This window comes from Tyto alba, unplaced genomic scaffold (assembly GCF_018691265.1).
Source record: "Tyto alba isolate M040663 unplaced genomic scaffold, T.alba_DEE_v4.0 Super-Scaffold_9, whole genome shotgun sequence".
NCBI classification, from domain to species: Eukaryota; Metazoa; Chordata; class Aves; order Strigiformes; family Tytonidae; genus Tyto; species Tyto alba.
This window is the reverse complement of record NW_024881330.1, coordinates 25,850,475-25,874,208: the sequence shown is the minus strand read 5'-3', so window position 1 is coordinate 25,874,208 and position 23,734 is coordinate 25,850,475. Positions and strand designations below refer to the sequence as shown.

The window sequence follows — 23,734 nt, the reverse complement described above, 5'->3', positions numbered from 1 at the left end:
ACAGGGGGGTCTCTGCTCCGGCACACCTCCCCCCTCCTTTCTTCCTCCGTTCCTCCACTGACCTTGGTGTTCATGCAGCTGCACCAACTCCTCCTCACAAGTCCCACTGCCCGTCACCACGTCCCTTCTTAAATACGTTATCGCAGAGGCGCAGCCGATTGGCTCAATTTCCCAAACAGAAGTGGAGCTGACGTGGAGCTGGGGGAGCTTCAAGAAGCTTCTCACAAGGGGCCGCCCTGATAGCCCCCTCCCCTGCCACCAAAAAACTCCACCACTCATTCAACCCAGGACAGTAAGTTGTACTGTGTTAGGTGAGCTCCCTGCCTGCAGTCTAGGAGGAACTTCACAAAGCACAATAAAGTGACGTTTCTGTGTTGTTGCTTCTCAGGCCTGTGCATATGTGTTTGCTTAGTACCCTTTAAAAAAAAAGTGTTGTGTGTCCTAGAAGAAATGATGCCTTTTCTGGTGTTTCGGAGTCTCCGGTGTGGCACATGGTGCAGTCTGCGATGCTGGAATCCTGCTGAAATTATTATTTTAATGCTCTTAGGGTCTTACTTTACTGCATCATGAATTAAAACAGCCAAACTCCTGGCTACACATCTCCTGGAGCACTTCAGATATAAATGAGTTCTTGAAAAATACTGTCTTTTCATTAACCAGATTTGGAGTTGTTTGTATCCCGTTTGACCTGTATTTAAATTTTTAGAAAGGCAGTCATTGCCAGACTCTTGAGGTAACAATGCCTGTGTGAAGTGCAAATAGATACAGAAAAGTCTCCAAGGAGCTCTGCCATTACGTGAAGAGTAGCTAAGCCAAGCCACAGTGGGGAGATGCTGCCAAGCTGGCTCATTTTATTGTCACTGTTCAGCTGCTTGAGAGCAGCCTGGGTTTTTAAGGCATTGAATAGCAGGTGGAGCAATGCCATAGAGCATTTAAGGAATAGGAAACCTCAAAATGAGATGATGAAGTTGGAAAAATTGCTGGAGAGGTGCCACTCCTTAAAAGAGACTGAATGAGGAGAGAGAAGGAAATTTTTCTCCTTCCCTGGAGCTTTCACTGAGACGGACTTAAAGTGTATTGTCACACTGACCAGAGACTGGTGTGAGAGATGGAGCTTCAAAACATAAGTCACAGTAGGGAGGCAGAGATTCATTTCATGTCCTGCCAGGGCAGACAGCCGGATCTGGAAAGGCCCTGTGCTTTGTGGGTTTCCTATCCATCTCTGAACCTGTTCCTTTTCTGAATATGCAGCTGCAAAGAAAGTCAAAAGTATAGTAGCTCAGTTATCTGTGTAACTGAAGCTAAACCAGTAACTGCTGTCAAGTATTTGGAAGGGTACAGTCAGGAAGAAAAAGGTGTTTTCATGTTAATGCGGGTTGGAATGTGTTGTTATCCCAGCCCTGCTATGTCAGAGGATCATCTTGCTGAGAGAAGAGAGGGTAGCTGGGCTCCCTATAGCATGGGAATTTCCAGTCTCGATACAAAGCTGAGCCCAGCACTGACAGACAGTGAGCAATTCGCTTATCCTCATCTTCGTCTTCTAGGTACTCAGGAGACAGGTTTTGTTGGTGTTGTTTTGAAGCAAAGGTTATTCTCTCATTCTTTACAGAATAGCAGTTGTTGAGGCTGTTTCTTTCCAGAGCCAGCCTCTTTCCTACACTCTGCTGACGAACCCCAGCGGGCTCTTCAGGGTGAGGCAGGAGAGCGGAGAACTCAGCCTGACCCACCCTGTGGACTACGAGAGCGAGCACCACCTCTATCACCTCTTGCTGAAAGCCATGGAAATTGAGAGCACTCTTAGCAGCGTGACTGAGGTAGGTGGACCACTTTACTTCCTACCCTTTGTCTCTGCAATCATTGTTACCTCGTTAGCAGGACCAGTTATGCACACAGTGAAGATGCTTACGAGGGTGGAGGCCTTATGGTCCAGGCAGAAGGCTGGGCTCTCAGCTGGGTTCAGATCTAGGCTCTTCTTCCTCATTGGCTTTGCCTCCCATCTGCTTGGAAGTGGAGGAGATAATACTTACCTGTGTTACAGAAGTAGTGCAAGAAAAAGTTTGGCATTGGAGGTGTGAGGAGGGGACAGCAGCAAAGGCAATGACTGCCCAGGCAGTGTCCAGAATGATGTGCCAGTTTTCCTCAGTGTAGAAACTAAAATCCCCTCTCGGTGTGTCCTTTTGTCTCAGGTCATGGTCCATATCACGGACGAAAATGACTGTTCTCCTGAATTCCAGCACTCCATTTACAGAAGAGACAATATTTCCGAAACCATTCCTGTTGGCACGTCTCTACTGCAAGGTGAGGACCACCCCGGTACCTTTTGTCTCAGTCTTGCTAGTTTGTGCTACATGTTCATGTTCTCGCTGTGAGGAAGCGGGCACTGCCTTTGTAAGACATGGATGATAGCTTTCCTGGAGGTCTGTAGATGGCTTTTAGGTACCCTGGAAGTAGAGTTGTATGTGTCTTCAGGTGAGGACCCCAAGGATGGATTTTGTGATATTTCAAGAGTAGCTGAGGCAGCTGACAGGTAGTGACCCTACTGGATTGCCATAGCTTGTTTCCTTTAAATCTGGTGGATGTCTTTTAAGTCAGCTTAGTCATCTTTTTGTGTCCTGGAAGCAGCTGCAACTAGTTTTTCTTTTCTTAATGTGTTAAGAAAAAAAAAAAAAAAAAAGAAAAAAAAAAAGGAGGTTTTTAAATGGGCAGCTCTAGTTTTATCAAATAGGTATTAGCACTCTATGGTTGACTTACAAAGTGTTAAAGGAGAAACCTTTGGAAGGATTGTGAACTTATATGTTTATGGTTGTGGCTTACCAGTCATCATTCCAAGTTTGTTGGGTTTAAGACGGCCACATATCGCTTGCACGTAAACCCTGAGTGCACAGACAACATTTTTAGAGGCCAGAATCCTGTTGAAAGATTAGAGCTGCTGGAAATAATTTTAAGCTCCAAGTTCCAACCAAAACTTCAAAGTCACTCTCAAAATACTGTGGTTGAATAAATAAAAACTGATCTTGGATAATGCTGCATCTCTTTTCTCAGTCTTCAGAGTCCAACAGACAAAGAACAAAAGTCCATTCTCCAACATGTTTTACTGGTGTCAGTTAAATGCCTTCAAAGATGTCTTGAGATCTGATGTAGTGTGTTATGATGTGATACACACCACAGATGTGTTCTGCCTAAAACAGAGAATGCTTACAGGCTCGCTGTTGGTATTCATACTGGAAGTAGGGGCAGGTACTGGGGGTAGGTAATGGGAACAGGGGCTGAGACCTCAAGGGGATTATGAACCATGTGAGAAATGGGTTAGTGCCAAGGCAAGACTTAGCAAAAATTTACATGTCTAAGACGTGTGTTTTGAAGACAATGATGTAAATTTTCTGAATTTGAAGCTGAACACGTGCAGGCCGAAGTGGTGATAAGAAGCTTAGCTTCCCTTGTGTAGTGACATGCTGATAATAACGCTGCAGGGACTGCTTTCTCTAAACACTTATCAGGAGACTTCAGAGCTTGCTGCAGCTCATTTTTCGTTTTAACAGCTCTTGTAAAGAAATAAGTTGATTGGAACGATCAACTCCTAAAAATTCCTAAGCATGTGATTTTTGTTAGAAAGACGAATGCTCTTCTCTCCAGGAGACTTGTAAAACTGATCAAAATTCATCCAGGTGTGGGGAAGAAAAGCATGCCTCGTGTGCAAAGCAAGCAGAATAGCAAAGCTGTTCAGTATGGTTTGCAATTGCATTTAATTTGGTTGTCCTGCCACACAGGGTACATTTCAAGAGAAAGAGATGACTTTAAAAAGAAAATGTGAGCTGGGAGTATAGTGACAGTAAAAATGGGTGGGTGAATGCTCACTTGGTGTGGAAGGGCAGATCAGTCGGTAGTGGCTGCAAGGAAGTGGTACATGCAGTCACGGGTGCTCTGGGCCAGATGATTACTGTGCCACTAACTGACTGACAAAGCAAGTATCTCAGAAAAAGCAGATCTTACCCTGGCTGTAGTTCATTGAGGGAGTGGGATGCTGCCGGCTCAGGCCATCCCACAAACAAAAAGAAATGCAACTTCAAGATAGCCTTTGCCATTCTGTGGCTGATTGCGCTGCTATCAATGAATGAAAAAGATACCATGGTATATGCCATCTGCTGAAATTGTTGATGATGTAAATGTAGATTTTAGTTGTGAACCATTTTTATTTCAACACACTCAAAGTCTGGCTTGTCTCATGTTTGTAGTGCTGATGCTATGCTAGCTGAGTCAGTCTGTCTACTCAGTCATTGCGGGCAGATTTATGCTCACTGCATGTGCTTTAAAACGTCTGGATGCAAACAAGCTATGATCTGAAGAGCATGGAGGTGGGCTCTCAGCAAGGATTAGATTACTGCTTCAGCTGCACCGCTGTGCCAGCAGAACAAGGCTTGGAGTTGTAGCCAGCAACTTTGTGCTCACATACGAGGCTTTGAGCCGGAGTTCGCTTGCACTGAGCCAGTTGAGAGCACGGGCAGAGCCAGCACAGACCTGCTTGTGATTGCTGTCTGATCCTCGAAATACCTTTTCAATGCAGATCAGTTTGCAGGATGGAATGGAGTAGACGGGGAGTGGAATTTCCAATTGCTGTTGGGAAGTAAGGCATGTTTTTGTCATGTACAGCTAAGCCTCACGTTCCCTGTTTGCCAGAAAACATCTGGGGGGAAAAGAAGTACCATCATTAAGCACGTAAAATGTATATTTGTGAATGGTTACAGGGTCTCAGTAATGACTCTGTAGATTAAATCAGAACTTTTAAAATCAAATATGTTTCTCACTTTCTGCATGTCTTTCTAAAAACAATACCACTAAATTTATCAGTTTTAAGTCACTTCCATTTCAATCTTTCTTGACTTTTAATGTATTCTTTCAGTGCAGCAAGAGACTAACTCTAAAGTCCTTGCTTTTGTAGTTTGTACCACACCCAAAACATTTATTCACATCAGGATTTTGTGATGTTAAACAAAATGTTACAACCACCCTAAATGTCTTTTTAAACCAAGATAAGTAACTTTCCACAGGCAGGGGTAGTTGATTTGTTTTGCAACTAAGTACCACGGCATTTCAGTGTGCTTTTTCAAATCTTTCACCTCCTCTTTCCCGTTTTGAGTTAATATTCTGATAGTGATGGGTCGTTGTTTCTTCATCTCATTTTTGGATGATGCTGTAGCTGTCTGACAGGTTGTCTGTGCACGGCAACCACTGTTCTGCTTCCAGAAGGCTGTGTGCTACCACGATGGCTGCATCTGTATCCTCCTGGTAGAATAAGGAGTTTGTTTAATACCAGTGCAGATATGAGTTGAAGCCTCATTGTTTGGCTAGAAAAATGTCAGGATAATTAAAGACGTGATCTCCTGCTCTTAAAAATCACTTTTGATACTATGTTGTGAGCTCTAGCTCTTTGTTCTGCTAATTTGCTGCTTTTGAGCAGATGGGACACCCAACGTACTGAATAAACACTTGCTGGGGAGGAATGCTTAATCACTCTTTGTACCTTGAAGCGCCAGGTAATTAAAAAGTACTTTAGCTATAACATAGCTGGGAGCTAATTAAATTTGAACGGCATCCCCAGAGAGAGTGAGGACACAGTTTATGACTGATAATGTTCTACCAACATGCATATTGATTGTGTGGTAATTACCAGTGTTGACTGCTATTTGTACAAAGCTTGTTGTGTATTATTGAGATCACAGCTCTCTTGCAAGCCTGCCTTGCTGAAATCACTCAGGCTGGGTTGGAGGAGGGGAAGAGCTATTTTGCTTTTTTTACTCCCAGCCTCCTGCTGGGTTCCCAGACTCTTACCACAAAAATAAGAATTTTATGGATAAAGCAGATTTAGGTGTCGTCGGTTCTCAAAAAAAAAAAAAAAGTATCTGAAGTTGACTTGATAGGAAATGGCATAACCAAACCTCTTCTGCAGCATGACTGTTCTGTTAAATGCGTTCTCCAATAGTGCTTGCAACAGACTGTGACTCTGGCTCCAACTCTGAGATCACTTACTTCGTCCAGAGCACTGATTTTTCCATCACGAGTCATGGGGTCATCAATTCTAACCAGAGGCTGAACTTTGAGCGAGTGAACCATATGTATGAGTTTGTGGTGATAGCTGTCGATAAAGGACATCCCCCTCGGACAGGGACGGCGTCTGTGCGCATTCGAATGGCCAACGTGAATGACGAGGCTCCTGTCTTCTCCCAGTCCGTGTAAGCCAGCTTGAATGCCTGATTTGGTTTTTACAGATGATGTTCATATGTGTAACCTTAATAGCACTTGTCTAAACAGTGTGTTATGCAACTGTAAGTACCAGTGAAATTGAGGGGTAGTTTGTATGAAGAAAGGCTTTCGAAGTTGGCCCTTCATTTCTAGATTGCATTAAAAAAATGCACTGGTGGTGGAGAGAGAACAAAATGAATAAAAGACCTAACTCTGTAGGGAATTATTTTCACGGTATTGACTTTTAGGTCTCAAAGTGATTGTCCATGTATAAATATATGAAGGATAAAGATGGTAGTTAGCAAACATTAAAACATAATTTTATCATCAGCAGGTTATATTATAAGCTAACTTCACAAGGCCCTGTTTGTTTAAAATGCCTACTTTCCTTCCCTGAATTAATACAACATATATTTTTCTGTGTAAGTTTGAAGTATGGACATGTTTTAAATAGAAACCATAAATACATTAATTTATAAAAATACTGGTTTACATCATCTCTGTAGTATCTGATGCCTTCCATTAGTAGACAGAGCCATAAGAAATACTGCATGACAGATACTAGTACTGCTTCTCATCTTTAGGAGATAAGTGATCCTGGTTGCTGTGCAGTGTAGTATGGGGCATACTGATGTCTTCCAAAAAATCCTTGAAAATTACGTATACAAAAAATGCAGGATTGAAATCCTAAAATACAAACCCTATGCCAAACAAAGATGCTTGAAGTCTTGTCTTAAACTGATGAAAGATTTCATGATTGCATGCCCAAAGCTGAAAAAAAAATTTACATTCATAGTGAATTTCTAATCTTTGGCTGATGGTTAACATGGCAATGGTTATTGTGATACTGAATGTGCTGCTATTGCTCCCTTACGGCCATCAGTTACAGAACTTTCCTTTCGGAAGATGCTGGTCCCAGCACCTTGGTGGCTACTGTTCGGGCAAAGGACCCCGATGGAGATGGGCTGCTATATCTGATTACAGGAGGCAATGAGGAGGGCAACTTTGAACTGGATAGTCAGAAAGGTAAGGAAAGAGATTTTAGAACACTGTTATTTACTGTCTAATATGTACTGACTCTGCTTCCCCCATGTGTCAAAAATTGTAAGAAAGCACCATATTGACGTAATCTGCGAATGGGGATGCTTCATATCAGTGAGAATTAGCTCTTTCTTATGATGCTCATTCCCCAAATATCAACCAGAATTTGAGGTCCTGGTCCAAGGACTGTGCAGTTTAAGATGAATGAATCCTATGCTTTATAGCCAAAATACAAGCTGAACCAACAGTACAGCGGCAGAGAAATGTGATGCTCATTTGACTTTGTTTGTTTACACTGTAAAAGAAAACGACACTTTATGCTTCCAAATTTAGGTATCATTAAACTCCGCAGAAACCCACCCCCCAATCTGAAAGGGCCACAATACACGCTGAACATCACTGCAGTAGATGACAATGCCTCTGGAGGACCCACCCCTCTCAGCAGTTTTGCTGAGGTTATTGTAGGAGTTAACGACATTAATAACAACAAGCCTGTCTTCAGGGAGGTAAGACGTCTTTTTGCAGATATTCATTTTCCATCCATAATTGGGGTTATAGACTCTCTGTGGCTACTGGTGATTGTCAGCAGGCTGAAGGGTCTGTGTGTGCAGAGCAGAATGAATTGGTAAGTGAACACGCAGCCAGCTTTTTTAATACTTAAAGTGTAAAGTCTTCATTCTCCTTTTTCCTTCCTCTGCCTTAGATCTTGATTTCTTTGTGAGTGTAAGTAATAGAAGTGATTTTCTTCAAAGTTCTTCTCAGTTGTGCTGGAAAAAATATTGGCACTGTGCTGCAAATTCATGTGGCTCTGTGTAATATATAGCATTGGATGTTTGGGTGTATTTTTAGTGCGCTTACTACAGTGACAGCACCTGGGTTCTGGAGAATCAGCCTCCAGGCACGTATGTGCTACAGGTGGAAGCCTACGATGCAGACCTCGGCATTAATGGAGAGGTGAAGTATGGGCTCATGCACCGAGATGGAGCTTCCCTAGGCTTCAGCATTGACCCAGACACAGGTCAGTAGCTTTCAGGTTGCTGAGATAAAATGAAAATGCCATTGTATGGTAATGAGAATGCCACCGTATGGGTGTGTTCAGCTGGGCTAATGCTGTAACCATGTAACTGCAGGGTTAGCTGTAACAGCTTGTGGAATAAACATTGAAAATTTCAGAGTATATGGGTAGCCATGCACATAGATTAAATTAAGATGATAGTGATTTAAATGACAAATTAAGTAGGGAAACAAATCCCAGTTAAATAGGAAGATAAAAATATATCCTGTATCAGTTATCTTCTTATTGGATCAAATGTAGCTAGAAAAATGAAGAGCAGAGAGTGTGACTCTAACAGCTTGAGTTTGTTCTTCCCTTCAGTGTGGCCACGGTTTATTTCTCATCTCATGCCCAAATAGGAGGTCCAGCGGAGTGTGTAGAGGCAAAACCCTTGTACCAGAACAGGGCAGTGACAGGCAGTCTTGAAGCATTTCAGATGAAGGAGTTACAAAGGTTGATGTTGTTTCTATAGTTAAAACAATAAAATGTGATAGTTGTGTGTCCCGGATTGCACAGGAGACTGGAAGGACCAACAACAGAGCAGCAGAATCCTGGTGCCTAGCATAGTAGAGACACCGGTCTGGAGTGGCTTCCAGAAGTCTGGTTTAAAGTCTCCCAAACAATAGAAAAGATCTGAGACAGAGAGGCCTGGTCAGTGGAGAGGAAAAGCTGTATACTGGGAGGAAATTGTTCAACTTATTAACTGAGAGATGTGATTCTACCCTGTTTTAGTCTGTTTGATGAAGCGGCCTCCCGCTCCCGTAGTAGAGGTGGCTTTGGTCACACAGCTTGTGCCTTCTGTGGTGAGACTTCCTCAGGGTTATGCTGAGCTGGTTTTGAAGTATTCAGTTACTCGTACTATCACTGGAGTAAACTTAAGAGATACTTCTCAATGAGGAGGAGAAAGTCCTTCTGTTCTACATGAGGAGTGAGGTAACAAGGTACTCAGACTGAGGCTCCTTATCCGGACAGCAGGAGAGAAAACTGTTGACATCTGGCAGTATGTGACATGAGAGGAGAGGAGAGACAGGGGAATTGGAGTTGGTCTTGTCCAAGACACGTATTGCGGGGTTGGTGTGGATTACGCTTGACAGTTGCGCTGTGTGTGGTCAGAGCTTCCTCTTGTGCGGGAGACGTGCTGGTCTCTTTCTGCAAATCCAGCCCCAAGGCCGTGACACGCAGAACAGGAGGTGTCTGTGTTCCCAGGAGTCATCACAACCACGCAGAGTTTTGACCGGGAGAAGCAGAGGGAGTATATGCTGCCTGTTACCGCTACCGACCAGGCACAGGAACCGCTGATCGGCGTGTGCCAGATCACCATCCTTATTGCTGATGTCAATGACAACGATCCCAAGTTCGAGAACAGTCGCTATCAGTGTGAGTATTTCTTAACTACCTGCCCCACTACCACAATGTGAACCCAGTTAGTAGTACCTTATAAGAGTGGTTAGTTTTTTAGGTCACCAGTCTTGCTTTACTGCCAAATAAGCCAGTTGCCACTTAATCCATCCTCAGTGTAAATATACAGAATTAATCACTGTCCTCTTTATTCACTGCAATGCTTTTAAGAGCATTGACAGTCTTCACTCCTACAGATCAGTCAGATCTGAACCCTTCCCTTTGCAGCTTTTCCCTGCCTAGTTTTTCCACATCCTGAATTTTTATTCAGTGTCCCGAAACACAACTTGACATCCTAGATGAGAAGTCATCAGCCCTGACTAGAAGTGCAATTGTCATCTGTGTCTCTTTGCCACAGCTCCTCTATTCAGGTAGGCTGGAGTGGTATTTATCTCTTGTCAAACAGCCCGAAACCCTTGGCTTCTAGCCTGCAATTGGCTGTTAGCCCTGATGTCTCTTGTAACCGTGTTGCTGAGCTAGATTTTCCCATTTGCCCTGGTGCCGTTCCCTTTTTTCATCCCCACATGACATGCTTTTCATCAGCCTTCCATTTAGTTTTACTTGATACTTCTCTGGTAAAATCCTGCACTTCAGTACACTTGGACCCTCTACACTTGATGTCGCTCACAAGTGATGAGCATACTCCCTAGTTGTTGGACTAGAATAGGCCCTTCCCTATACAACTGCCTCAAAATGCCTCAAAATGGCAAAAAATAGTTGATGACACATGTGGCAACAGCTCCATTTTGGAGATATTTTGCCAGTTCTATGGAAATGTCATGTAGGGGAAATCAGTGATCAATGCCTTATTAAACTGAAGATAGCTCATAAGTCATTTTTAGCATCACAGAAGCCAGAATTTTAGCAGGATTCAAAAAGATGTTGGATGCTTGCATGGCAGGATTTTAACAAGGAGGAGTGACCTGCTAGGAAATGGTCTAAATATACTACCATGCTTCAGAATTATGCACAGGACGAAAAGAAAGTTGTGTTGCACATCTTAGAGTATCTTATAGCGACTAACTCCAAGTGCTAAATTGGTTAAAATATGCAGATTGGGAATAGCCATTTCTGCATTTCTACCAGTGGTTTCTGCAAACCTGGCTGAAGTAGCGCTGAGAAGCCAGGTGGGAGTGATCTCACTGGACAGAAATGTTTTTGGACAGAGCAGAGAAGTCCTTGAGATAAAGGTAAGGCTTGTGCAAAGATAAACCTTTCTCCTCTACCTTCAAACGTACCCTTCAGGTGAAACTGCCCAGGATTATTTTTTTCAAAAGTAGTGAACCTGAGAGGTTGAATTTGGTAATTATGGTGACTTCAGCACTTCTGAGGAATGGGCAGATTTTATTCTTTTTTTCATGAACACAGAGAACCAGCAAAGGTAGTCCTTTGGGATGCGGAAACGGCAGATAATGAGGTCACTTTATGCATAGCACTTTTCCAGCATCTATACATAAGTAATCAATGTTTGCATGTCACAGAATTAAAAATAGCTTCTTCTCTAACAAGATCAAATACCATTAGTCATAGGTTTCTATTCTTCCTGGAAACCCCTGGTTCTTTATTTCTCTGCACTAGGATATTGGTCAAATCCCTGATTTATGCCATGCATTTTATCATCTGCCTGCAAAACAGACATTAAAGAAATTCTTAACTCTATGTAGTAGGAGTTATGTCAGCAGTAAGCACAAGTATGTGAAATGAGAGAGTATGGCCCTTCCAAGTAATTTTGCATTTTTTCTTACAATGCTATTTAACAGGGTTTGACAATAAAGGCATAAATTTAAACACAAAGAAGTTATTTTACAGTGTTTCTTAGCAATAAATTTCATTTTCATTAATCTATTTTAGTGCTAGTAAATCTCTTCTGAAATTTTACTGTTACTGACATACCAGGGCCATGAATCCTAGGCCAACCAAATGTCCTGGGACACAAGGGAAGCTAATTAAAGCTCAAATTTGCGTTCATGGAGCAAGCAGTGGTGATGGTTTAAGGTTTTACTGCTCCACTGCCACAGACTGTAGATATTAAGGAAGAAAACCAAACCAGAAAACATGCCCACCCCCATAAATAGGGTGCAAGTCTGATTGTCCCACCTCAGAAATGCTAAAGGCGACACATACAAGGGAGATCAAAGATATGAAACAGTTTCCGAGCAAGAAGTGATTAACTAGACTGACTTGATTGTCTAAACCTAACTGCAACAGCCTTCCCACTGCCAGGACCGTTTCGATACACTGAGCTGACGGAGCCTTAGTGCATGGAAATGGGTTGAAAACCTTATCAGGCAAGCACTCATAGCTATTTAGAGGATGAATTGGGGCTGGATGGCTGAGGATGGAGGGAAGAGCATGACCAAAGTCAGATCAGAGCAATCTAGAGACTGGGGTGTGGAAAAGAGGCAGCTGCCAGGGATGCAATAGCTTTATATAAAATTATGCCTTGTGGAGAGGAGGGGAGTAGGAAGTCACTGCTCATCATTTCCCATCATTTTGTTGGTGTCCCTGCCAAGAATCAGGCTTTAGGAAGGCAAAATTAATTACTTTTCTGTAAAATGGATACTTCGACTGTGTAACTCTTTGCCACCAGACTTTTAGACGATGTTTGTAAAAGCAAGTTCAAAGAAGGACTGGTCTGTCTAGGACTGTGGACACGAAGGTACAGCCTCTATCTCAGGTGGATTCCTGGGAAGAAGGAGTGAGACTGGAGGAACGGGGCACATATAAAACGCTCATTTTACCCTTGCCCTGGGCAGCTTCTCCAAACACTGGGGTGTTGGGGGGATCTTTGCCATGTCCTGAGTCTTCACGCTTTGCAGTCACTTACTGCCTCCATCTGGCAATGCTGCTGCCGCCACTCGCATTTGGGATTCATTCAATTCACACGAAATTCCTTTTGATGCCAACCTGCTTCTATCAGCAGCTGAGCGGAGCAGCCGGGGCTGTGATCTGAGGCAGTGGGTGGTTGGGTGGCTGCGAGGTTTGCCAGCGCTGCGTGGAGAGAAACCTGCTTCACCAGCAGCTGGCTTCACAGCCCAGCGTGTCAGGGGAAAGGGAAGGGGAAGCTAGAGGAGGACTGGAGACACTCTGTTAGTGACGATATTTTATAACCTGCCTCATTACAGAAACATTTAATCTCACATGAAGAGATTTTTTTTTTTTTTTTACAGGAGTATTTTTATTACACGCAGCTTGGTAAATCAGAGCCAGACCTGCTGACAGTGCCTTTGTCTTTTCAAAGACTTCCTCAGTGAAGACACTCCAGTGGGGACGAGTTTCCTCCACGTTGCAGCTCATGACAGTGACCAAGGTGTGAATGCTGCTGTCACATACTCAATGTTAGAGCACCAACTGGAATACTTCCAGATCAACCCCAGCACGGGCTGGGTATATGTGAACCACCTGCTGTCCCAGGTAATGCCACTCTCTGCTTGGAACAGAGCAATCTCCAGCCCCTCAGATCCGTTGCAGAGGGTTAATTGCAATCTCGTCATTTATACGAAATGGTTTGCAAATAGCCTCAATCTTCTTCGTTTCACAGACAACCGGCGTTAGTCGCTATATTGTAGCGACAGATGGAGGGAACAGAAGCAGCACGGTGGAGCTGACGGTAACTGTCACTAATGCCCTCAGCCAGCCACCCCGGTGGGAGCAGAGCAGATACTGGGTAACCATCCCCGAAAACACCATTCGTGACACCAAAATAGTGGTATGTTAAAAGTGCAATTACTTCCCTCCCTCTTCTTTTCACTTCAACTTCTTCCTCGGTTGTCTCCACGTTAAGAGTGCGTGGATGCCCACTCTGCAACCTTACTGTGTTGTGCTGTTTCCTCATCAGCCTCCGCAGCCGTGTACCCGGTTAGTGTTTGTCAGCAGTACCTGTTGCAGATTAGGCAGTGGCCTTCCCAGTGTTCCTCCCAAGGGCCGGCTCCTCCTTCCTCCATCCTCAGTGGACCGTGCTGCCTGCCTGAATCTTTCCTACAGCTTTTCTCAGTTTAGCACTGCAGCATGGAACAGCTGTAGTTTGCTTCAGGCTCTTCTAACCCAGACCTATTCTTTAAGGATAGTCTCATAAACTGCCAGATAATTCCTGCCTTCCTCCTCCTGCATGTAATATCCAAGCACTTGCAAACAATATAAGTTTTCTTTGTGTCTTGCATGGTAAAATGTACAAATTGGTGGAGAAATAGTCCCCTTTTGGATTGCTTTTGTTTTGGAAGGAGAAGAGAGGAGGGATCTCCTTTAGCCAGTGATGCAGTTCTTGCTTGGCACATTTACAGGCAGGTCAATTTACTGTTGATTAAAGACCTGCATCAAACCTAAATGTTGTAAAATAAAACTCAGCTCTGTAAACTGTTTCTCTTTTGTCTGTTATCCAAGTCATACAGGCATGTATGTTCTTGGAGAACACAGATGCATGTATGTTCTTGCCATCAAACTGAATATTTAACATTTGCAACCCTGTGCTTCATGAACATATGTGGTGACTCTTTTCTCTTCAGACCATCAAAGCCACATCCCCTCTTGGTGATCCCAGGGTTACATATAATCTGGAAGAGGGTCAAGTTCCAGAGACTAACATGCCAGTTCGTTTCTATCTGAAGCCAAACAGAGCTGATGGATCTGCTTTTCTTCTAGTCGCTGAACCACTTGACTTTGAGACAACTAAGTTTTTCACCCTGACAGTCCGGGCGCAAAACGTAGCAATGACTCCTCTAGCTTCCTTTACCACTGTTTGTGTGAATGTAACAGGTAAGCTTTGCTGCTGTTAGAACAGCTCATCCAGAACAATATTCTTATTATTTTTAGTGTAACACCACAAATTAAGGTAACATCCATTAAACACCAAGCCACCCAAGAACACTTTGTATGCTTCTACACTGTAGAAGTTGTGCAGTCATTAAAAAGTGCTGTTTGAGACAATTTCTAAGTATGACTATCAAATGTGGAAATGTAATAGTGCAAAAATGGACTGTCTGCATGTTGACGCAACACTAGTGCCTGCTTTTATAAATGTAATTGGTAAGATTTTCTTTTGATAGGAAGAGAAATCTAGTAAATGTCCCCAAGCTATTGAAAGGAGACAAGTATTACTGGAAATATTCTGTGCTATAGAAAAAGAAACAGCCCCGATGGATTGGGTTTGTGTTTGATATCTGTTTAGGGGGGTTTGTTATATTCAGAATTTTCTATTGAACACTGAGATTAAAACTCTATAAATGAGAATGCAAGGGTCCTTACAATAGGTGCAATTTAAAAAAACTGATCCAACCCTCCTTGTAGTAGGATCTTTCTATAATGTTCTACTCCTGTAGATCCACATAAAACTATAAATCTGATTTTATTCCGTGCTTTCTGAAGCATTAGTGGAGTTACTTTTGATACGTAGACATTTAGATGAAAATATGGAGGAGTGAAGTCTCCAGCAGAAACATGTGTTTCACTCACCACCATGGAAACGAGAGGCCTAAGTGCTAATTTGAATGGGAATCCAACTTCCCTGTTTCACTTTATCACAGCATTGTGCTGTCTTCCACAGTCCTCCAATGCAAAAACCCTTCAGCTTTGTAGAGCAAGAGCTCTTTAAGTCAGGGTCTGAGTATCACTGTAGGTTATGGACCCTGTCTCAAAAGATTTTTTCATATAGTGCAGTTATTAGTATCAGAATTTGGCAGAAACTTCATTTTGCTCACAAGCAAAAGCCTTTTCCAATAATTCAGTATTTCATATGAAAAAAGTTTCACACACGTGTATGCATTAGTGGGAGAAAAAAGCAAGTTAAACACCTTTAAGAGAGAAATAACCACCACAAAGTTTTGCATGCAAAATTGTCCTTTATTTATGCACAAGCACACAGAAAATGAAGTCTTTTATAGCATCTTATTTTCCTTACTCAGTGAATTTGCTGAAACTTGTCACTAACAAGACAAATTCTCTTCTATAAAACATGGAAAAAAAAAAAGAGCCTGTCAGAAAAGAAGTTTTCACAGATAATTATGCATATGAGAGAAAGAAAATTGGGATTTATGGGACCCCACACCAACAACTTAAAAAAAAAAAAAAAGTAATTTAGGACATTGGTCCTGCAAATGGTTGTGTGTCAGAATCAATGGAGTCATGTGGCAGTAGTGAAACTAAATGTGTGCTTAAGGGTTTGCAGAATGAGATATTAAGAATTTTGTGTGCTCTTCATAAAGACAGATGGATCCGAGGAACTGTCATTCCAGCTCCTCTGTTTGGCACTGTGCCATGACACAGGAAAATTACTGTCTTAAAATGTGGCTGTTAAACTGTGAAAAATGCAAAAAGATGTAGGGGATTATGCAGCACTTCTGAGTTTAGTCATCTTACAGACAAAGAGGAACTGGACTGATTTGTCATGGGTTGAGCAGGAGGATGTGATTCCAGAGCAGTTTAAAGGATCCGAGTCAGTGTGGCCGCAGTTCCCCTGCCTGCCCCTTGTGTTCACCTGGTCCTACACAGCAGTTTTAGGAAGAAAATGTGTCAGAAACTGGCCCTTCGAAACACTGGACATGCCTTTTTCAGTTTAGGTCTCTACAGAGGTCAGGCGAGGAAGACAAGTAAGACCAGCACTGATGTAAGCTTAACGTGGCTTTGCTTTGTGACTCGTCTGAGCTGACTGCAGACGGCCGGTGCTGGGGCAGCCCTGCCTTCCCTTCACCTGCACAGTCCCACCGCGTCCCTCGTGCTGGATCTGGCAATTACACAGCTGCAGAGTGTTTCAGATCACAGCTAGCCCTTTTCTTGTCAGAAAGTCAGTCTCTCTCAGAGCAACAAAATGGGCACTATCGACACGGGGACACATGATCCAGCTTGTGGGAAGGGGGATCCCATGGCTTAGAGCAGGATGACAAGAGTGGGAAGATCAGCATGCTTCCTTTGGACATTGCCCAGTAGTTAGATGAGGGGAGGCTAATGTGCAGCTGCACCCTAAATAATCATTAGGTCCTACAGCCTAACATAACTCTGGCTATACTGGCCTGCAAAGCCCAGGAAAGACTGTTTTACACACATTCCTTGTCAACTCTATAGACTCTGCAATTTTAATTTCCCTTGTATGTTAATCAGCCCTTAATAAAATGCTGAAATTAACTACCTCTGTACATAACCAGCTCTTTCAGACTGTGGATGAAAGGTATCCTCATCCTGGCATTCATGGACTTACTATAAGAAGATCACTGGTCAATTCATTAACTAGCATCTTAGCTGAGATTAGGCCACTGTCTCCCAGGAACTGCTCAGTATCTATAAAATGCCTACTGACAGCTGCCATGAAAATGTGAAGACCCAAAGCAGGATTACTTCTTCCTATGAATAGTGTTGAGTTCTTTCTTCAAGCAAAATTACAACTGTGGAGAAAAATACAGTAGAAAAAGTCTTCAAACATCTTCTTACTGCGATCCCCATCACCTTCTTTTGCAGATGTCAATGATAATGTTCCATTTTTCGTGTCTTCTAACTATGAGGTGTCTGTGCCAGAAGGAGCTGATGTTGGCACATCTGTGGTTCAGGTGTTGGCTACGGACTTGGATTCTGGCCTACATGGAGAGGTTTGACCTTACATCCAATTCTTTTCCTCCCAATAGACAAATTTTACTATTGTAATTAGTGACAGCGTGCAGACAGCAGATGACAGGGTAATGAGCCACAAACACTTCTTACAGCACTTGTCAAGCATTTGTCTAGCATATGCCTGATGTGCATAATATGGGATGCAGGCAGAGAAGATGCTGTTCAGTCTTGGGATCCTGCATCATAACAGCTCGTCGTGATCCAGCAACAGTGACAAAGCACTGCTGCGTGATTCTCAGGGTTGTTTCCGTGACAGGACAAGTGGAGGTGACTGCAGAACATGTTTCCAAACTCTTGCCTCTTCAGCTCATTATTTAATTGACCATGAGTGATTACAGTCAGTTAAACACAGCCATCTAAATATGATAAATTGAATAACATTTCATTTCACCATCATTAGTCAAATGGTTGGTCAAACCAACATTTGACCATCATTGTCACAATGACTGAACCCTATGAAAAATCGGTGTTATGAAGGAAACTGCTAATCTTTTGTGCATTTTCCTGAGCCTTTTCAAAAAATCCCACTAGATCTTTTGTGAGGGAACTCTGGCTAGTAGAGATCTGCTGTTCTCTAACTGTCATTCTGCAACTTCTGTAGATCAGTCTGTGTGGTACAACTGCCTGGTGGTGCTCTGGGTGTGACTTGGGGGATGGGGGTGGAAATGTTTTTTTCAAAGGAGGAAGCTGAACTTCTGTTAAAGGGAAAAATGTGGATAGCTTTCATCAGTGGAAGTTTTCATTTGTTCAGTCCTGTTGGACGGGACCCAAACTCTCAGTTAATTCCTTTTTTTTTTAGATCTGAAGCACAGTGGGTTGCTAGAAGCTGGGGAAACACCAAGGAAGATATTATTCCATGCATGCTCTGTCCTGTTATTCATGATCTTTCTTAACTACTCCTACTAGCCACTGTTAAAGATTAGATACTGGGATTGATGGGCCTTGATATCACTGGTACAGATGTTCTTCTGTTTGAGAATTCTGTTTTTTTAATATCAAAATGGGTAAAAGACTTAGAAAAATTATGTCCAGGTGAACTGTCTTTCCTTAGTGTTGCTACTTTGCAGATAGACCCAGGAGGCTACTGGGGAAAGGGGAGGTCACAGCACTTGGACATACAAATGAGAATGGAAAATGCAACCTCTCTTAACTATATTCTTTTTAGGTTCACTACTTAATATTGAAATATGCCAGTGAGGATTACCAGTTCTTCACCATTGAGCCTGACACAGGAATTATTTCCACCCATGTGACTTTTGACAGAGAGAAGAGGGCCTCTTACTTGATTGAAGTTCAGTCTCAGGACTCTTCAGAATCTGCTAGACCTGGTGTTCATGGGCAGCCCAACACAGGTAAAACTAGCAAGAAATTACATATTGGGTAAAAGATATCAGAGATTGGGTTCCTTAATTTTTCTAGACTTGAGGGGTATATGAACTGTCTGGAATATGACAAAGTATTCCACCTTTGCCATTTCTAGTCTGCATGTTCCTCTTACATCTCCTTCTTAGACACAGCCTACGTAAGGATTTTTGTCAGTGATGTGAATGACAACGCTCCAGCATTTCCTCAGTCATTGTATGAGGTCAGCATAGATGAGGACAAGGATGTTGGAAGTCCTGTTGTGACAGCAACGGCAGGTGATAAAGATGAGGGTGAGTGAACCCTGTATGTCTTTCTATGTCCTTAGTATTACTGTGTGTTGTGTGTAGGGCTACTTCCTTCAAAGGCAAACAGATCTCTGTATTCAGGGGGTGATTAAGCATTTCAAACATTTGTAAAAGTGAGAAGTTCTGGGCACACAGGAGCATTTTCTTTTCTGAGGTGCTCAGGTTCACAGTGCAAAGGTTAAGCTAACTGGAAATCTCTTTGGGGCAAAATGAAATCACCTGGAGTAACAACCCTGCTGTAACTTCACAAGAGTAACATAAAAACTCACTCATTCCTGAGCATGTGCTTGCTTTGTGCTGACTCTCTGCTTTCCAGATCTCCCTGAGAGTCAGTTTTACTTATTACTATTGCAAGAGAACCAGACCTGTATGCTTTTTGGTGAGTTAGTGGGTTGAATATGCTTGTGGAGGAATCTGACCAACAGTGGAAAATGTGGGATGATGTGTCCAGAAATTAAGGCAGGAATAAGGCAGGAAAAAAACAGACTTTTCTTTTTGGGCTCATGTATCAGCTCCGATGGTGCCAAACTGCCCCTACAGTGTGAGACTGGATGGACTGAGCCAGTCCAACAGCATGCACCACCAGTCAGTTCCTGCCTTTGCTCTGTGGCTTTTTTGCTCCTTTCATGGGTTGGTCCAGCTCAGCTTGCTGGATAAAACTAAACCCACTGAAAAAAAGAAGGTAAGCTGGTGTATTGGTGACAGAGCCCAAATAAGCACCAGAGGAACGTGTTTCTGGGAGCAGGTGGGAGTTGACTGGTCCTTTCAGTGGCAGGTCTGTCATGCCTGTGCCTCTTAGTGCCCATGATGGAGAATTAAAGATGCCATTTAAAACCAGCTGCTGCACTTCAGAGAATTTGGAAAAAGTGAGTAGCAAGTGATGCTCAAACTCATGCTGCAAAGGCAGCCAAGCTCTTCCAAGCACTAATGTTGAGCACAGATTTTTCACTTCCTTGCCATCTAGACTTCTCATCCACAGTTGACTCATAACTTAAAATGCAGAATGTTCTTCCTACTCCTAGCAATTCACCTATTTAATTTGGGAAATTATTTTCTATGCTGGAATACAATGTCATGTATTTTTTTCCTTTTCAAATAAGTAAACTTGAAGCACCAAATATTTTTTTTTGTTTGTTCCTCAACGTTTTGCAGCAAACAACTGCTGTTGTACAGGTTGAGTAGTATTCTGAGATGAAAACAGAGGACTTCTGTTATATTTTAGCACCATCCAGTGGTTGCAAAAAAAAAAAAAATAGCTAAGGAATATTGGCAATTGAAACGGGAGGCTTAGAAAACATTGAGCAAAAATAGCTTCTAGTATTTTAATAGTATGTTACTTTTTTTATTATTGGCAAATGAATGCACAATAAAATAGAGGCACACAGTTCCTTCATTATCAATAGACAGGTGCTTGTCTGTGACTGCAAATTATATTTGTAAATGTAAATAAAGACCTACCATACACAAATGCAATCTACCATACACAAACCCTTCAGATTGCATACATGGATCATTCTGTTTGTGGTTCTGTTTATGTTTTATCTCACACACACACTGTAGCAGTCTGAACAAATAAGGTTTCTCTTGGATACATGTCCACTCTGTATAGCTGGATTGCGTGTTCAGAGAGTGGACAGGCAGCAGTCATCTGTGTCCTCTTGTAGGTGCAAATGCCAAACTAAGGTATCAGATAACATCAGGAAACACGAAAGGAGCTTTTGATGTGGAACCTGAGGTTGGAACTATCTTCATCACTCAGCCTCTGGATTATGAACAAGAACAACGTTATGAGCTCCGGCTTGTAGCTTCTGATGGAAAATGGGAAAACCACACCCTTATTATCATCAATGTTGTCAATAAGAATGATGAAGCACCAGTCTTCACTCAAAATGAATACCAGGGCAGTGTCTTGGAAGAGCTCACGGATCTGCCTGTACTTGTCTTAAAGGTAAACCAGTTTACTCAAAGTAGGGCAAAAGCTGGCTTTTTGTTCACCTCAATCCCATCCATTCACACAAATCCAAAAATACAGTTTCTTTAGGGTGGGTGAGCCCTGGTATTAGGATTTAGATAGCAACTTTCTGTAAAGAAGAGAATAAAGAAAGCCTAGATGAATTTGTGTGGTGGACTTGGTCCCTTGACTGGCATAAATAGCGGCTGGACTCAATAATCTTAAGGGTCTTTTCCAACCTAAAGATTCTATGATTCTAAATGTTGAAAAATGCGATGGCTTTCCTTTACAAAGCAGAGTTAGCATATTTTGAGTAACTGTATAAGCATAGTGTGGTTGGCATGTGTACCTCATGCATTTAAGTCACAGACTCTTGGGCTATATTTATACTATCAAATAAACATTACCAGGGTTTGTTCTTTGACTCTGGAACTTGATCATCTTTATTATTTTGTTGTTAGAGCAGTCCCTGGCACGAGGACTGCTTGGTTGTCCCAACTAGCAGTCTCCCATACGATCTCTGGATGCAAATCAGAAGCTGGGAGTTCTCTCTGGCCTTTGCTGATAATCAGCTTGGATGTATGGCCACCCGGTTTTCACAGCCTTCTGTTCACTTGGAGAGAAACAGTCCCTGTTTGCCTTTGTATTCCAGCTCCAAAGAGTTTCACAAGAAACTTTTGCTCAGCAGATCTGTTATCACTTGGTTCTTCCTGCAGTTATTTCCTCATTCCAAAATATACTGGGAAGTTGAATATATTAGTCTGTCTAAACATGATCTTTTGGTTTCTCTAGGCCGTGCATGATGTTTATTGAAAGAGTACTTGACCTGAATGACTCAAACCAATAGATGTCTGCTGTTAAAACGCATGCTTTTTATTTAGTCTGCACAATACTAACTGCCATTTTTTTACATAAACCCATTAACACAAAAGTTTACATATACTTACCTGCTGTGGCTTGTTCCAGGTTTCTGCAACAGACCCTGACCAAGCGGCTGATCAGAATGCCATTAATTATTCCCTGCATGGACAGGGAGCCAGTAGCGAATTCAGCATCAATGAGAACACGGGAGAGATCAGCGCAAATAAAAGGTTAGACCGTGAGAAGCGATCAGTGTGGCGCTTTCTCGTTCTTGCAACGGATGAGAGCGGAGAGGGACTGACTGGCTTTGCAGATGTGATCATAGAAGTGAGGGATGTGAATGACAACTCACCCCTTTTCCTCTGCGTGTTGGATGGCTGCTTCATGGGCCACATCCCTGAGGATTCTCCGGCAGACACTGCTGTCATGGAAATAACAGCAGTGGACTTCGATGACCCAAAGTCTGGTATAAATGCTGTGCTAACATACAGCATCATTCAGAATGTCCAAAATGAAATTAATCTGAACTTGTTCTCAATTGACTCAGCTAGCGGCACCATCTATACAGTGCTCGGGTCGCTGGATCGGGAGAAGGAGGACAAGTACCTAGTAGTGGTTGAGGCCAGAGATGGAGGAGGGCTGACTGGGACGGGCACCGCCACTATTTTGGTGACCGATGTAAATGATCATGCTCCAGTCTTCCTGCAAAGGATCTACACGGCATTTGTCTCTGAGAATGCAAGTATTAACACTGAGGTGGCAGTGGTGTCTGCTGTGGACAGAGATGAGGGAGAAAATGCCATAGTGACGTTCAGCATCCTTGATGGGGACAATGACTGCAAGTTCTCCATAGAGACAGACGAAGTCAACAGCTGTGGGTTTATCCGGCTACGAAAGCGGATTGACTTTGAGAAGCCTCATGAGAGGGTGTTTAATTTGACCGTGAAAGCAGAGGACATGGATTTCTTCAGTATTGCTCACTGTGTGATCTATGTGGAGGACTCCAATGACCATGCTCCTGTCTTCTACCCCCAGTTCTATGAAGTGGCTGCACTGGGGGAAGATGCACCAGTTGGCACCAAAGTTGTTCAGGTTTCTGCTGTTGATTTGGATTCTGGCCTGAACGGGAGATTTTCTTTCCACCTGCTGAACAAGTCTGACCCAGGTGGCCAGTTCTCTGTGGCTAGTGATGGGTGGGTGATGGTTGCAGGGCTGCTGGATCATGAGATGGTCACACAGTACCAACTCATTGTCATTGCCACTGATATGGGGCAGCCCCCTCTGACTGGAAGTGCCACTGTTTTAGTGACTCTGCAGGACATAAATGACAATGGGCCAGAGTTTGAAGCTCATTATAACCCAGTGGTCTGGGAAAACACAGCTTCTCCACAGGTCATCCAAATGAATGAGACTTCTACGTTGCTGTACGCTAAGGACCGAGACACTGCTGCTAATGGAGCACCTTTCTCCTTTCACCTGCTCAGTGATTTTGATAGTCTGACTAGCTTCGACTTGCAGGACTTCCACAATGGAAGTGCCTTGCTCACCACACTACGTACCTTTGACAGGGAAGTGCACAAGGTGTTCTACCTGCCCATCTTGATCACAGACAGTGGGATCCCGCCAATGAGCTCCACCAACACGCTGACCGTGAATATCGGGGACCAGAATGACCACCCACATTCTGCTGGCTACATGGAATGTCTCATTTACAGCTATGATGGTAAATCACTCCCTGATACTTCCTTCCAAGTGTGATAGTAAGGTCAAAGGAGCAGCTGTGAGATTCACAGGAGGAGTCTGTCCTGTTCCACATAAGCTAAAATCTTAGTAGAGGTGCTACTGAAGTTTGCTTAAGCCCCACCAGCGAGCCAGTAGGTGTGTGGGGCACAGGACTCTGGGCCGCTTGATTTTTGGAAGAAACTGAGA

At 43.0% G+C, this 23,734-nt stretch overlaps 1 protein-coding gene across 4 annotated transcripts in view; it reads left to right on the top strand.

Annotated features, from left to right (window-relative positions):
* Positions 1-23,734, top strand: part of LOC104356877 (neural-cadherin-like) — a 61,855-nt gene that overhangs the window by 18,934 nt on the left and 19,187 nt on the right. For 3 of the 4 annotated variants that reach the window (XM_042786207.1, XM_042786210.1, XM_042786209.1), the window contains 15 exons: positions 1,610-1,814; positions 2,187-2,298; positions 5,978-6,227; positions 7,121-7,263; positions 7,612-7,784; positions 8,128-8,296; positions 9,539-9,709; positions 12,972-13,144; positions 13,272-13,439; positions 14,233-14,482; positions 17,174-17,301; positions 18,489-18,675; positions 18,835-18,978; positions 20,658-20,941; positions 21,911-23,528. In XM_042786207.1, coding sequence (XP_042642141.1) covers positions 1,610-1,814; positions 2,187-2,298; positions 5,978-6,227; positions 7,121-7,263; positions 7,612-7,784; positions 8,128-8,296; positions 9,539-9,709; positions 12,972-13,144; positions 13,272-13,439; positions 14,233-14,482; positions 17,174-17,301; positions 18,489-18,675; positions 18,835-18,978; positions 20,658-20,941; positions 21,911-23,528 — 4,175 coding nt within the window. The remainder of the gene's footprint in view (positions 1-1,609; positions 1,815-2,186; positions 2,299-5,977; positions 6,228-7,120; positions 7,264-7,611; positions 7,785-8,127; positions 8,297-9,538; positions 9,710-12,971; positions 13,145-13,271; positions 13,440-14,232; positions 14,483-17,173; positions 17,302-18,488; positions 18,676-18,834; positions 18,979-20,657; positions 20,942-21,910; positions 23,529-23,734) is intronic. The other variant, XM_042786208.1, reaches the window with a different exon arrangement.